We start from the raw sequence: 14861 nt of genomic DNA, 5'->3' as shown, positions 1-14861 counted from the left end.
TACCCACTAATTCGACTTGGTGATTGAAGAACAAAATTACATTGCTTCATCACAATCACTTGAGACATGCATAATAGATTTTGGCCTGTATCGTCAACGAGAACAACTATTGTCAATTGTGATTGATTTTGTGTCTCTCATTAGTCATAAGTCTCGCATGAGCTACTTTCAAAAAAAAAAAAAATTAACGGATTATATTGGGACCTTTCCATTTCAAATCAGTTGTTTGAATAGGTGAGAATCATTTATGTCGTTGAGATTTTTCCTTTCCATTCCTTTTCAGTTCTGACATCAAGTGGTTTCCTCCCTACCAAGTTCAGCGTCAATCAACACTGAACCAACTAACAATCGATTCTCATTGAGATTTTTGTCCATAGAATAATTAGCCGAGTTAAGAGAAAATTTAGCAAGAAAATAAAACAAACATCTTATTTATGGAAGAATAATTAATTTATTGAAAGTAACTTTAAAAAAACAACATTATTAATTATTTAACTCAAAAAATTAATTAATTTAACTAAGAGTAATAATGAATGGTGACAAAGTAGGAGAAAAAAAAAAAAAAAGCAAAATCGTTTTCAAAGTAAAGAGAGTTTGTGTTGAGTTGAGTGTGCCAACGTAACAGCACAACATAAATGCAACTTGCTCTCTCTTTTTCATTCATCCATCCAGCTACAGCTACAGATGCAAATAATGCTCTCAAACCCCTTTTTCACCATTCTTCTTCTTCTTCTCTCTTTCAATTAAATTCCTTTCTTTTGCTTTGATTCAATTCATCTCTCAAATTGTTGCTTTTCCTCTGATCCTCTCTCTCTCTCTCTCTATCTCTCTTTCACCACACCCGATGAGCGATATTAAGGTAAAGAAAAAAATTTATGTTTGTTTTTGTTGTAACTAATTAAGGTTTTTAACCCTGGTTGTAGTTGATATTGTTAAAAATTGCAAATCCAGGTTAATAAAAGAGTTAGAAATTAATCACGGTATAAAGACTAAAAAGAAAAATTATGAGCACTGAGTTCATCCTGGTAATTTCTAACCTAATAAAAGCAAGTGAGAAGGTTGGAGAAATATTCAACATATGGATGGTTAATGGTTTACTATTTTTTAATTTAATTTAATTATAATGTTACATGTTTGTTATTGTAATATTCAACATATGGATGGTTAAGGGTTGTTAAATGTGAGTGTTGTCTCTATTTCATTTTAATAGAATGATAGCAAGATTCGTGATGGGAACAATTATTGGTCAGAATTTACTTACTACGTGGCGAACTCTGCATTATCGGACTCCCCTTCCTTGGGAACCATTATCAGACTCCCTTTTTCTAGGAACCAGAGGGTTAATAAAAAAAAAAGAAAAATAGAATGATAATGCGCTTCCTCCCTGGGTTGGTTTTCCTTTCGAAGTAATGTGGTTTTACCTGTTTTAATTCTGTTTTAATTCCCCATTAACATTTAATTTGGCGGAAGAGGTGATTATTGATTATGAATTTATGATGATATGGAAATGAGTTATATTAATCTTTGTTGTTTAGGGAAGAAGTGGGTTTTGTGCGTTGCCGTTGCCAGATGCCAGACAAATTTGCTTTAGAAAAGGTCTTCTTTATGGATTTTCGCGAGTCTTTTCTATACCATTGAAAACACTTCGTGGAGCTAGTCGATCACTGAGGGTAGATCAATTTTGCAGTGTAGTCAATATTTCTTCCTCATTAATGATTGAATTGGTGAGTGAGCAGATCTAGTCCTCTTTTTTAAGATTTTCATGCTGCAATTCGATCATTATTCAGTCACTAAAGCTAATAAGGTGTCTGAAGCAATGCATCAAAATCCTAATATGTGTTACATTATCTCATTTTTCTTTAATTTTCAGGTTCCATGCCTAAGGGACAATTACGCATACCTTTTATACGATGTAGATACAGGGACTGTGGGTGTTGTTGATCCTTCTGAAGCTGCGCCAGTTATAGATGCTTTAACCAAGAAAAATCTAAATTTGACATACATACTGAATACGCACCACCATAATGATCACACTAATGGAAATGCAGAGTTGAAAGAAAGGTATGGGGCAAAGGTATGATATATTTATATCTTGTGCTCTTCATTTTATTATCATTAATATTGTCTGAGTGCTTTAAAGTGAGGTTTACATTGCTCGATTTATAACTATTTCTGTGTTTTGTTATAGGTAATTGGTTCTGATGTAGACAAGGAAAGAATTCCTGGTATTGATATTTATTTGAGTGATGGAGATAAGTGGATGTTTGCTGGTCATGAGGTGCATATAATGGCCACTCCTGGTGTCACCCGAGGTCAAATTCACAGCCAATTTGCATTAGTACTTCTTAATCGTTGACATGTATTAAAGAATTTTAATTGATTAGAGATCAGCTCAATTTCACTTGTTTGACACTTTGGCAGTTTTAGTCTCCTGCTTTTTACTTAACTATATACTAAATTTGTATATTCTTTTCTAACTGACGTGTCAATACTATGCCCGACATTAAGGGCATGTTTGATTGATTGATTGAGGTTTGGGTTTTTAGTTTTTAAAAGCAGTTTTGTAAAATAGTCCTGAAGAACTTGTTTTTCAAAACAAGTACCTGTTTTTGTTTTTTCTCAAAAAAATGTGGAACAGTTTTATAAGATAAGCTAGCCAAACAAGTTTTTTCTTTTTAAACTTTTGAAAACTAAAACCAATTTTGAGAAGGCGATATCAAACAGGGCCCTTAATCTGCATTGTTCAACTCCATGGAAATCTAAAATATGTTTATTGAGACAGAACGTCCTTAATCTGCATTGTTCAACATAGTATATTCTTTTATTTGCAGTTATATAGACAGAACGTCCTTAATCTGCATTGTTCAACTCCATGGAAATCTAAAATCTGTTTATTGAGGTGTCAGCTCAATGATACGAGCTTGACTTTGTAACATCAGATGATAGAGTGCAAATACCATTGGGGGTGGACAATTGTAAAATGACCATTAGTGCAATTTTAATTAATCATAATTTCTCCATTTCCCAATTCTTTTTTTATAAAAAAACTGTTTTATTTGCAGTTATATAGACAGAACCCCTAGTTTGTATTTGACGTCATTTAAGTTCCTCATATTTTAGCATGGTTAGTTTATTAATTATATACCTTCAGAGTCCCAGTCAATACTAATATACTATGTTGTAGGACTTTCTATCTAACATTTTTGGGTTATGCTTTCAGTAGTTATCTTGTGTAGGCTATAAAGTTTAAGTTATTTATGATTTTTGTATTATCTCAACCTTCCGGTCCTCACTTTGCCGATACACTATTTGATGCAGGCCATATAAGCTTCCACTTTCCTGGATCTGGTGCAATTTTTACAGGAGACACCTTGTTCAGTTTATCATGTGGCAAGATCTATGAAGGAACCCCAGAACAGGTTGATTTGGATTACATTTAGTTTTTTATTTTCAAGGTTTTAGATTTTCTATCTTCAGTGACAAGTCATTGCATCTTGCAAATAATTCTTTCATTTTGCATATCTTGATTTATCCCTTCATCAAAAGTCGTAAAATCTGGAAATACATGCACAAAAGGACTTGATCGACGGTTATTTAATTTGCAATTAAATGATAAGTGTATGATATTTGAAACTTGTATTCTTTTCCAATAATTCATAACTGTTAAATCATAAATTCCTGTACCAAATATGGTACAATTATTTGACTTAGCGTAGGAACATTTGAATTGAAACATTGAAATGTTGACATTGAGCAACACTAATTAAATTTATACCGCCGTGCCTTTTCTTACTAATTACTAAGTTAGTATCAGAAATTACTACAACACTTAACTATTTTAGTGGTTATATAATGTTTTTCATATTTTCAATTTTGAATATATGCTGATATCGATATACAATTCTTTTACTTTGTCAAATACTGTTTGTCTATATAATTTTATGCAAATATTAGGTGTGGATTTCTGAATATGTTGCTGATGTCCAATGTGATTATGATTTAGCTATTTCTTCCATGGTGTCAAGTCAGATACTTGATTCTCATGTAATCCATTTTATTTTCAATTATTGAGAACATATTCCGTGTTACAGATGCTGTCTTCTCTTAAAAAGATCATGTCATTGTCAGATGATACCAGTATATATTGTGGTCATGAATATACATTGGTTAGTTTTTTAATTTCCATCCTTTATGTTTTCCTACTTTATTTTCTACGCCTATGAACTTTATTTAGTCTTGACTTTCGTTCTTTGAAATTTGGCAGAATAATTCAAAGTTTGCATTGTCCATAGATCCTGAAAACAAGGAACTTCAATCTTATGCTTCACATGTAGCTCACCTTAGAAATAAAGGCTTGCCCACGGTAATTTTGCGAACTACGCCTCTTTCCTAACTGCTCTTGACCGATCTGTCAGGAGTCAGCTATTACGCTTACATACATGTTAGTTATTGATAGGGATTCTCTACAGTAAAAAAGTACAAAATCACTGAAGTCAAAGAGATTAGTACTATTGGATTAAGATTGCAAGACTCACATTTTGACTTTGGTACATCGGATTCAAAATTCAAACTCGAAATGTGAGCTGCCCGATCTTGATTCTAGGGGTCTTGTTCTTGCCCGTAGTAACTATGTGATTCTGAGTGCAGTGAATCCAAATCCATTAGTTTTTGAAATGTTTGAAGCTATGCATTCTACTTTTAACAAATTATCATTTCTGTTTCCCAGGTTCCAACTACACTGAAGCTGGAAAAGGCTTGCAATCCATTCCTTCGCACCTGGAACACAGAAATCCGGCAAAAACTAAACGTTGCAGCCACTGCAGACGATGCAGAAGCCCTTGGTGTTATTCGACAAGCAGAGGATAAATTTTAGAATTTTTTTCCAATATAAATTTTCATTTCTATAGATATGTATTGTGTATAGGTTAGGTTATTGAATTCATTGACATTTACTTGTCGGTGTCTTAATATAATTTTTGAATTCTCTTGAGTTCTTTCCAAAGTTATTGATATAAATTAGAGATCAAATTGTGTTGGCATCTCGAGTTAAAAAAAAAAAACTGATGTATTGAAAAAGCCCTTCACAGAATGGCTGTGTATGTAGAGAATGCTCAGTGCTGTGTGATGCATTTGAAGCAAGTAGTTGCAGCTTCTGTGTGAACTTGTGGTGACGACATGGAAAGTTTGTTTTCCAAACAAACACTTAGACAGTTAAGTTGTGGTCCATTTTCAGTGTTTTAAAATGATTAGTTTATACATAGATTAGTAAGAGCATTAGCTGCGACTTTATCATCAATTAGGTTGACAGTAAGTGATTTATTTACGAGTCTCCGCCAATGATGATCATTTTACAATTAATCTTATTTCCATCTACATGATCACTTAAGATGAAAGCAAGAAAATTGGTCACATATGCAAGTATGGATCCAGCTTCAAATTATTAACTTCAGTTGAAGATCATTTTTAGGTCTGTAAATAGTCGTCGGCCGTAGTTTATTATAAACCTTTCAGCTTTTGCGCGTTCTGTTGCTCGAGGAGGTGAGTTGAGTAACTTCAGAGGACGATATCGATGTGGATTGTGAACTGCAACTCTTTAGTTGGTTGGATTTAAGTATGGTGTATGGTAACTTTCACAAATTTATAAGTTGATGGAGGGATTCCACCAAAACACACATTATGGATCTGTCACTCACCAAAACACAAATTTATAAATTTTATACACATTTTAAAATGCACAAAAACAAAAGAATATTGTATATTAATATCAAAATTTTGATTTTCAAGAATTCTTTCTCTGTACCTGATAGTATCATCACAATTAATTTGATTAACCACTTTCAATATGGTGCAGTTGGATCTGTCTTAATGTCTACGTCTTGTTGTTATATGACGAATCATAAAAGCACATAAAATGAGCAAGGTAGTGACAACTTGGTAGGACTATAGTCCCCACTCCTCACTATAATGTGATCATCGTCATCATATCCCAATTCCAGCTTAAGTAACTTTCCTCTTTATGTTCATATTTTTGTACATTCTGTTTATTATTTCATCGATTAATTAGTACTGTAGTAGTACTTAAGGATTTAATTTGTTTGGCAACCATAATAAGCTAAATTATGACCTATAGCTTGTCAGTTCATACCATTCAAAAAGACATATTTGATAACTGTCATTTTATTGTAAGTTTATAGTTTATTTTTACTAATTTATAGCATTTTTTTGGACATGAACAAAATACATCTGTCACCTGAATTTATTTATTTTTATTTGTTTACAATAGAGTCAATAAGGATCGAATCTAGGACTTTATGCATACTACTCAAATTCTTCACCATTAGACCAAATCTAGTCGCTTTTGTCACCTAAAATTTACACACAACTTTAAAATTTTGGATAGAACCCAGTGAAGATGTCCAACTGAACCATCAATGTCAATAGTTGAACCGAGGAACACTTACATAGACACAAGTCTAAATGAAAATATTTGGGCGCACACATTAAATATTTGGGAACACTTAGTTATGTGAGTGTGCCTAAATACTTATCATTTAGGGTTTGTGTCTATCTAAATATTCTTCTAGTTAAACGGTTGAACCATCATATTTATAAAACTCATAATGTTAATTTTTACAAATACTAACGACTATCTTAAGTATTTAAGAAATTATCAATTTTTTCCGTCACGTAACTTAATGGCTAGAAATTCACCGGTTAAAATAAATAAATAGAAGATCACGATTTTAAACTCCAACCCCGTATATAAAATGTAATGCAATATTCCTACACTACCCCTGTGTTAATGGGACACTACCCCTGCATAAGCTAAGTTTATCCCATTTTCCATCCGTGTTTAGCATAAGCATCAACATCATGATCATAATCAAGATGATAATCAGATTCTTAATCCTTACATTGTCCAAAAGATTCTAGCCAGGGTCCCCCCACCCCACCCACTCTCATCAGTGCAAGCAAAGTAACAAACATTTTCCGCGCCAAAGCAAATAAACATCATCCAAAGATTCTTCTTCTTCTTCTTCAAGTAACATAATAACTACTCCTCTCATTTCTCTCGCATTTTCCTTTTTCCCTATTTCTCAAATTGATTACGATACGACATTAACATTCATCGTTTCACAGTCGCATCAATGGCGGTTGACGATCGCTTCACAGATTTCAACCCTAAAACGTGTGTGGTTTTAGGCGGAAGAGGAATCTTAGGAAAATCATTGGTCTTAAAGCTATTGAAACTCGGTGATTGCATCGTCCGAGTCGCTGATTCCACTCACTCACTACAACTTGACCCTTCCGAGTCTCTCCTCGATGAAGCTATCTCTTCTTCTCGCGCTTCGTACTTTCATCTCGACCTTACCGATAAACACCGCATCGCCAAAGGTATATACGCGTTCAATTTATCCTTTCCGTTATCGATGCGATTTCACCGTTAAAGAAAAAACTAACGGCGTTTTCTGCAGTTCTTGAAGGTTCTTCCGTCGTTTTCTATATGGATGTTGATGGCTCTAATAATACCGATGATTTCTACCATTGTTATAAGCTAATTGTTCAAGGTACTTTTTCATTTGTAATGATCGATAATTGATTAATTGCATTGATTTCAATTTTTTTTAATAATAATAATGTAATGTGATTTGATATTTAATTCAGGTGCGAAGAATGTGATTAATGCTTGCAGAGAATGTAAAGTGAAACGCCTCATATACAACAGTTCTGCAGATGTTGTATTTGATTGTTTGCGTGATGGAGATAAATCGTCGGCATATCCGTGGAAAGTGAGGTTTTGTTTACAGATCTTTTTCCCTGTTCATTCATTTTAGTTGTTAAATGTATGAGGTTTGTCATTGTCACTATAGTACATAAATGTATCAAAATTGCAAAAAAATGCACCAGGCACCAGAATGTATCTTTTGTTGGTCAGTTTGATCCTAGAAAACTGTCTTTAGTTTGTCATTTTGGTCCTTAGATGTGTCTTCTGTTAGTCAGTTTGGTCTATGAAATTACTACCAAAAGACACACTCAGAGATGTTTTTGGAATTTCGATGCGTTCAAAGACTATATAGTGAGTTAGTGACACCGCCTCACACATTTAGGGACCTCAATGAATGACTGTTTACTCTTTTTTCGTTTACAAGTATATAAGTGTTTTAAAAGGGGGATGTGAATTTGCAGGTTGATAACATGTTAATTGACCTTAAGGCTCAAGCAGAAGCTTTGGTCTTGAATGCTAATGACATTGATGGAGTTTTGACATGCTCACTTCGTCCTAGTAATGTATTTGGTCCTGGTGACACAGAATTTGTGCCATATATTGTAAAGCTAGCAAGATATGGTGTCACAAAGGTGTGATACTTTGCACTAGCTTTTTTATTTTGTTAATAGCTGTAGGTTCGTAATCTGTTTGTTAAACGTAGGGGGAAAAGTTGTTCTTAGTAGTAATGTAAGCTTTACAAAACTTAACTTTTCAGTTCTTGTAATTAAGGTTGAAATTTACTTATATCCAACTTGAAAAAATATTAGTTTAACGTATCTTCCTTTTTCTTGTTTCCCCTCTCAAAGGATCATGACAAATGCACATTTGGTGTTTCATCATATGTGACAAATAGAAGTGAAATAATGACTATGTAAGCACTTTGGAGAAGCTAAAGATTATACTTTCTGAAGACAGAACAAAATAAGTTGTTTTTTGTATCATTTCTTTTTTCTTCTAAAAGATAATTTTTTTATTTTTCATGAAAAACCATTTTTTCATACCAAGTGAATACTTGTCTATAGACTTTTCTGAATTTCGAATTAATTAAAATAGGAAACTTGATTGATATTTCTGTGGTACCTTTTCTACTAAAATCCATTTCATATGTATATGTTGGTAAACATAATTTCATACAGACTCTTGTACTTGAGGCAATCTCTGAAATCCACAATTATGATCCTCCTTGACTTGCAGTGATTATTGGATATGCTATAAATACTATATGAGCTATACCGTGTTACCGAGTTCAAAATTTCTTAGTAGTTTACATGTAGCATGTGATTTACATTTGACTTGTCATTGTTGACTATCGATACTGAATGTCAAGTTTTTTTTGGAGTAACAATTTCTCATTTCAGTTTATTGTAGGGACCGGTGATAATCTGTCAGACTTCACCTTTTATGAGAATGTTACTCATGCCCATATCTGTGCAGAAGAAGCCTTAAATTTCCAAACCATTTCTGTGGCTGGAAAGGTGTATATATTGAATGTCAATCAGTTTGTGTTAACTGCTTTATTTGTTATTTAAGCATAACAGATACTTTTCTCCTTTATCTGCAGGCATTTTTCATCACAAATCTCGAGCCTATGAAGTTCTGGGAATTTCTGTCGCTTTTATTGGAAGGTCTTGGATATCAAAGGTAAAAGTCGGTCAAGGACCGGATACTGAGTTTCCAAAAAAAAAAAAACAGTTAGCGATTTGTTTTCATAATGATGACATAACAATGTCTACAATATTGCTGATGCTTAGTTTATATATGTTTGACGTGATCATGTGATATAGCATATGGGATTTTTCAGTGAAAAACAAAAACTTCGTAAATCATATTTATTCTGCTCTTATCATTAGGAAAAATATGGCTAGAAACTATATCAAATTTTATTTTTCGTGTCAATGTAGGAGGGGTCATACCATCTTGATTCTAATTTTTGAAGAAATCTGGTCTTTTACGCTGTTTCATTTGCCACACAAACCAAGTTACGAACTTACGATGCGGTGTTTTATTTTTTGTGATAGTTTTACTCTTTTGGCTTGCTACTTCATTCACTGCAGGGGGCAACAGCCATATTTCTTGCTTTTTATATTATTAGAATTTTTTACCTCTTGTGTTGTTAACCAAGATATAGAAATTTTTCCTTTAATTGCAGGCCATTCATCAAACTTCCTGCCAATTTAGTGCAATACATTCTCTCAATTTTAAAGTGGTTTTATGAAAAGTTGGGGCCCGGACACTTCAATTATCCATTATTAGTTCATTATTTCCGGTTAGCTTTACACACCCGAACTTTCAACTGCTCTGCAGCTCAAAAAGATATTGGATACTCACCGATAGTCTCCCTTGAGGTTTAAGTCTTCTTGTTTATTTTAAATTGTTACGTGTGAAATATTCTGTATTCTTGTTTGTTCTTGCCTATTTGAACTATTCGTGACAACTGATCATACGGGGTATAACATGTAACAAGCTAAATGGTAAAATACCATCTAACGAATGGTGACTGATTCAATCAGAAACTATTGCTTCCTTTTTCCCACTGTTTGGACCCCAGACTTCTCATACATATATGTAGGGTCAATGCGCACAAACACATTAGAGGACCTAGTTATTTTTTTTTTGTCAATCTTTAAGAATATTAATTAAAGATGGATTCTTACCCTTCGTCAATAACTGAGTTTTGCTTCCAAATTATTCATCAAGTGATTTATAAATGCTGGAAACAGTATAAATGATCAACCGGTAGCAATCACTTTCTTTTTGCTCATATATTTTACTTTAGAACTTCTCTAAACAAAATGAAATATTTTATTATTATGATTTGCTTTTTATATGTACTGATATTGGATAATACAGGAAGGTGTCACATTAACCATAGAATCATTCTCTCATTTAGCTAAAGATTCATTTTCTTCAAGATGCTGCGGGTCTGTTGATCGGTCAAAAGCAGATAAGCTGCTTGGCAGTGGAAAAGGTTGGAACATAATAATTTCTCGTGTCAAAACGTTTATATCTAGACCAATGAAATTTTGTTCTTTTAAATTAATTAATGTTATAGGAACTTTTGGTGGAAATGGAATGACTTAGAGCACATTGTTAGGTATATCTGACAGCATGGATTGGTGGCATCTTGTTTGTATAACTGATTCTTAACCTGCAAGTTTATCCTGACATGAGTTTAACGGCACCACCAGTAACAGTAAATATCTCGCTTGTAGGCTTGCTGGGATATCTGCATTTTTTGCTTACTTAAGAGTGTCCTCGGTCAGTTGCAAAATTTTGAAATGATATCTTCCTTACACTTGTATTGGTACAAGATAAAATAAGGGTGATGAAAGATAAAACACGTCTCATTTGCACCCATACCAAAAAAATGACTATCCTCCTTAGTATGAAAGTAGACTGAAAATTATTTCTCACCCATGTTATTCCACTCTTGACCACACACCAAGGACTGAATATTTTTTTTCCATCCCACTCTATTGTCACTCCACTCCCTTGTTTCTATCTCCCCTTCCAAGCATAATACCGTCAGATTACATCAGTAATGTACTTTTCTCTTGTTAGTATCTTTAGTCATAAACCTGAACTCACAAAATGGATGGGCAAATGGACTTCCTCTTATCATTATAAAATCACGTAGGTAGAATACAATTTGAGTCATACATATTACTTGGATGAAATTGAATATTTGGTGGTTTGTTTGTTAACTATTATATGTGAATCAATGTACTTAAGTAACAGTCTGTCATGCCAAATAATGAAATAATATCCCGCTTTATTGTTACAGTGGCTGACATTTTGTTGTGGAGAAACGAGAAGGCATCCTTCGCATATTTCCTTGGGCTAGTTTTTTTGTTTTATTGGTTTTTCCTTTCTGGAAACACTTTTATATCATCTGCTGCAAGGCTTTTGCTGCTTGTGACTTTACTTCTATGTGGACATGGTTTCCTGCCATCAAAGCTGTACGTTTATGCTCATATTGACTTCAATTTTATATTTCTGCATTTTTAACATTTAATGTCATTTTTAACAATTTTATATTTCTAGCTCATACATGAATTATGTCATGTTTCTACATTTAATGAACATTTAAAATTGTTTTGGGAATTTGGCTCATAGGCCCATATCTTCTTATATCTTCATAGGTCACCGAGAAACCTTTTCCAATGACTGTTTATCAAGAAAAAAAAACTTTTCCAATGACTAACTGTATGACACTTTGTGGCAGATTTGGTTTCCCTATACAGAAGGTGCCTGCATCTAATTTTAAGATCTCTGATATGGCAGCAAAAGATTCAGTTGCAATTATAGTACATATATGGAACAAGGGGTTTCAAAATATAAAGGAACTGGGCCAAGGGGGCGATTGGTCTACGTTTTTCAAGGTAAAAAGATGTGGTCTCATGTTATTATTTCTCACAATGCCCCTTCCTTTCGCGTTCTAATTAAATTTATGTTCTTTTAAATATATGATGTATCATCTATTTAATGAGAATGTATGCACTCTATTTAATGTCCAACATCATCCCATATTGGGGTTTGAGATGTTTAGGGACCAAAAAATAAAAGTGGGATATACGATGAGTGATGTGATGGAGTGGAATAGTGATAGGACTGAGAAGGGGTGTAAAGAAAGATGTAAGATAAAGGACTAAGGAAGGAGTGAAAGATTGTTTAAAATATGAATTCTAAATTTCTATTCTTCCAATTATCCTTGAATCACCGTTTTTCTTTTGTCTTACTGTGTTTGGGACTTTCGTTTTCGAGGTGTCCCCACATGCTGACCGAGAAGCTCTGTTTTCTAGCCTCTTAAAGTCCCAGTAAAATAATATTGGGACGTGAGATGAGAGCATTTCAACTTGAATCCAAACATGCTGATGCTGATGCTTGGCTTTGTTTAAATGCCAAAAAAGAGAAAGAAAATAGAAGCATATAAAAGATATTGAAAAGCAGAAAAAACAATAGTCTTCTGTATGAATAAAGAAAAAAGAGGGAAAATAATCAGCATTCCTTCCCCTTTTATTGGTTGGAAAGTAAGTGGAAGGGAAATAAGCTTTTATATGATTATCGTGTAATATATAATATAATGGTAGTTAGATGCGTAAATATTTCATTATTCTATCTCATTTCTGATGGACATGAATCCCATTATGTCTTTTATTTCTCCTGACTCATTTTCTATCACTTTTATTTCCTTCCATTTTCTCTCAAAACAAAGGCAGGCTTAGAGAGGTGGTCTAGAAATAATGAATTATTTATATATGAATCTATTTTTGCAGTGATTTAGATTCTTGGATTATTTTCCTTCACATGACATATCTTTTTTTTTTTAAGCAATTCACATGACATATCTTAAACATTGCAGGTTGCAGTTTTTCTTTACCTTCTGAAGTCGATCGTGGCCAAGTTGTTGACAACATTGATAGGCATAGGTATGGAATTGTTGTTTGCAGTTGCAGAACTTTAATGGTTTGCTTGCTTTCATTTTTACCGTGACTGGATTTTTATGCAGGACTTGCCTTTGCGTTTATGGCATTCTTTGTTTATGAGCAATATGAATCAGAAATTGATGAACTAGCGGATTTTCTAACCACTAGTTTGAAGGAGTTCATGATATATTTGATGAGAAATTTACCTGTCTCTGTATCACGGCTTCTGCATTATGGCGACAACTTCAGCGTTCCCAAGGACCGGGATGGGGGAAAGATCTGAGATAGCCAAACATGGGTTTCAGCTTAGCTGTGTGATCTTTGACATCCTTTAGGCTATAAACTAACAAAACTGGAGTTGCACTCCTTTAGAAAAATGGCGAAAATATACTCATGTTTCTGAGAATGCACTACCTCCTTCTATCTTCTATAATCACAATCGAACTAGTGAATTAGGCTGAAGACGTTGCTGTTTGAAATTACGCGGTACTGTGTTTTGACGGGTGAAATATTGACATATATAGATTGATGATTCATTGTCATCAATGATCGTGTAAAAGGAACATACCATTCTGTTAGCAACTTAAAATCTTGAGACTCACGTTTATGATACATGTATCATATATGTAATGTAATAGTGTCTTTAAATAGTTATGTAAATTTTTTTTTTTTTTTTTTTTTAAATAGTTATGTAAATTGCTTTTAAGCTCTAAATACTATATTTTTGTTCTCTATAAAGTGTGCATTTCTTTTGTCTTGGACCTGAAACGTTTTTCTGTCTACTTACTCCCTCCGTCCCGAAATATAAGCAAAAAAAACCTCTTTTTGATGTCCCAAAATATAAGCAAAAGACATCCTTTTTAATGATAAAGTTACAATATTACCCTTAGTAATACTACTACTCCAATTCATTACTTGTAGAGTTTCCCAATAAACTCTTGAGTTCCTTAAAAAAAATAATAAAAAAAGAATTGTTGTATCCCAATTCAATCTGGCGTGCATACTGCATGGAGCAACTGTCCAACTTCTAATCTCATTAAATCAACCAATTGTATTCTCTATAAAAGGTTGTTGTTGTTTCTCCCCTTTTACTATCTTTTTCCATTACCAAGGAAGTGACATTTACTTGGACAGTTGGTTTTATTTTCATTATGATAAGGGTAGTTTAGGCAACTCAATTGCTTATTTTGGTAAAATTTAGAGTTTCTTAATAAGCGTGATTTTTTTTTTTTGCCTATATTTCGGGACGGAGGGAGTATGTATATACTAGTACTTTTTTTTTGGTACAATAAGGGCCTCCAAAGTGAAAACAAAGGAGACTTTGAAGTTCACTAGGAGGAGTCTCCAAAACAAGCAAATTCCAAGGTTTTGAAGATAGACTATTATTTGCTAGCCAAGCTAGTCATCACATCTATTGCCTTCACGCCAAGTGTGAATAACTTCAGTATGTCAATTCCGACGTAGAAGTTCTTGAATACGTCGAACCAAAGAAGGAGTGGTTCCGTCCATCTTACAATTGTTAGTAACCATGTCAATAACCGTGTCAATAAGCACCTTCAAGTCACTCAATAATAATGTGAGATAAACCTTCTCTCCAAGCCATTTTAAACCCTAAAGAGAGACCCAACATCTCAACATATAGAGCATCACAAGCTTGAAGCTCGTGA

The 14861-nt window shown here is 33.5% G+C and overlaps 2 protein-coding genes across 3 annotated transcripts; both read left to right on the top strand.

The window, feature by feature from the left end:
• Nucleotides 1-603: 603 nt before the first annotated feature.
• Nucleotides 604-4990, top strand: LOC123913945 (probable hydroxyacylglutathione hydrolase 2, chloroplastic). 2 transcript variants are annotated; one of them, XM_045964886.1, is made up of 8 exons: nt 604-859; nt 1536-1724; nt 1871-2074; nt 2189-2312; nt 3319-3419; nt 4092-4166; nt 4265-4363; nt 4727-4990. In XM_045964886.1, the coding sequence occupies exons 1-8, from the start codon at nt 845-847 to the stop codon at nt 4871-4873; spliced, it is 954 nt and encodes a 317-aa protein (XP_045820842.1). In that variant the 5' UTR covers nt 604-844; the 3' UTR covers nt 4874-4990. The 2 variants fall into 2 exon arrangements, with proteins under 2 accessions (XP_045820842.1, XP_045820841.1); XM_045964885.1 differs by lacking the exon at nt 604-859 and adding an exon at nt 990-1025.
• Nucleotides 4991-6845: 1855 nt separating this feature from the next.
• On the top strand, nt 6846-13913 carry LOC123916902 (3beta-hydroxysteroid-dehydrogenase/decarboxylase). Its single transcript, XM_045968479.1, has 13 exons — nt 6846-7042; nt 7141-7395; nt 7476-7568; nt 7666-7790; nt 8188-8358; nt 9127-9243; nt 9330-9409; nt 9918-10113; nt 10619-10736; nt 11553-11727; nt 11994-12150; nt 13131-13197; nt 13278-13913. Exons 2-13 carry the CDS (start codon nt 7149-7151, stop codon nt 13475-13477), a joined length of 1746 nt encoding a protein of 581 aa, XP_045824435.1. The 5' UTR covers nt 6846-7042; nt 7141-7148; the 3' UTR covers nt 13478-13913.
• Nucleotides 13914-14861: the final 948 nt, after the last annotated feature.

The sequence above is a fragment of the Trifolium pratense genome, linkage group LG3 (genome assembly GCF_020283565.1).
Source record: "Trifolium pratense cultivar HEN17-A07 linkage group LG3, ARS_RC_1.1, whole genome shotgun sequence".
NCBI lineage: Eukaryota > Viridiplantae > Streptophyta > Magnoliopsida > Fabales > Fabaceae > Trifolium > Trifolium pratense.
The sequence above is the reverse complement of the archived record's forward strand: the minus strand, read 5'-3'. Positions and strand labels throughout refer to the sequence as shown.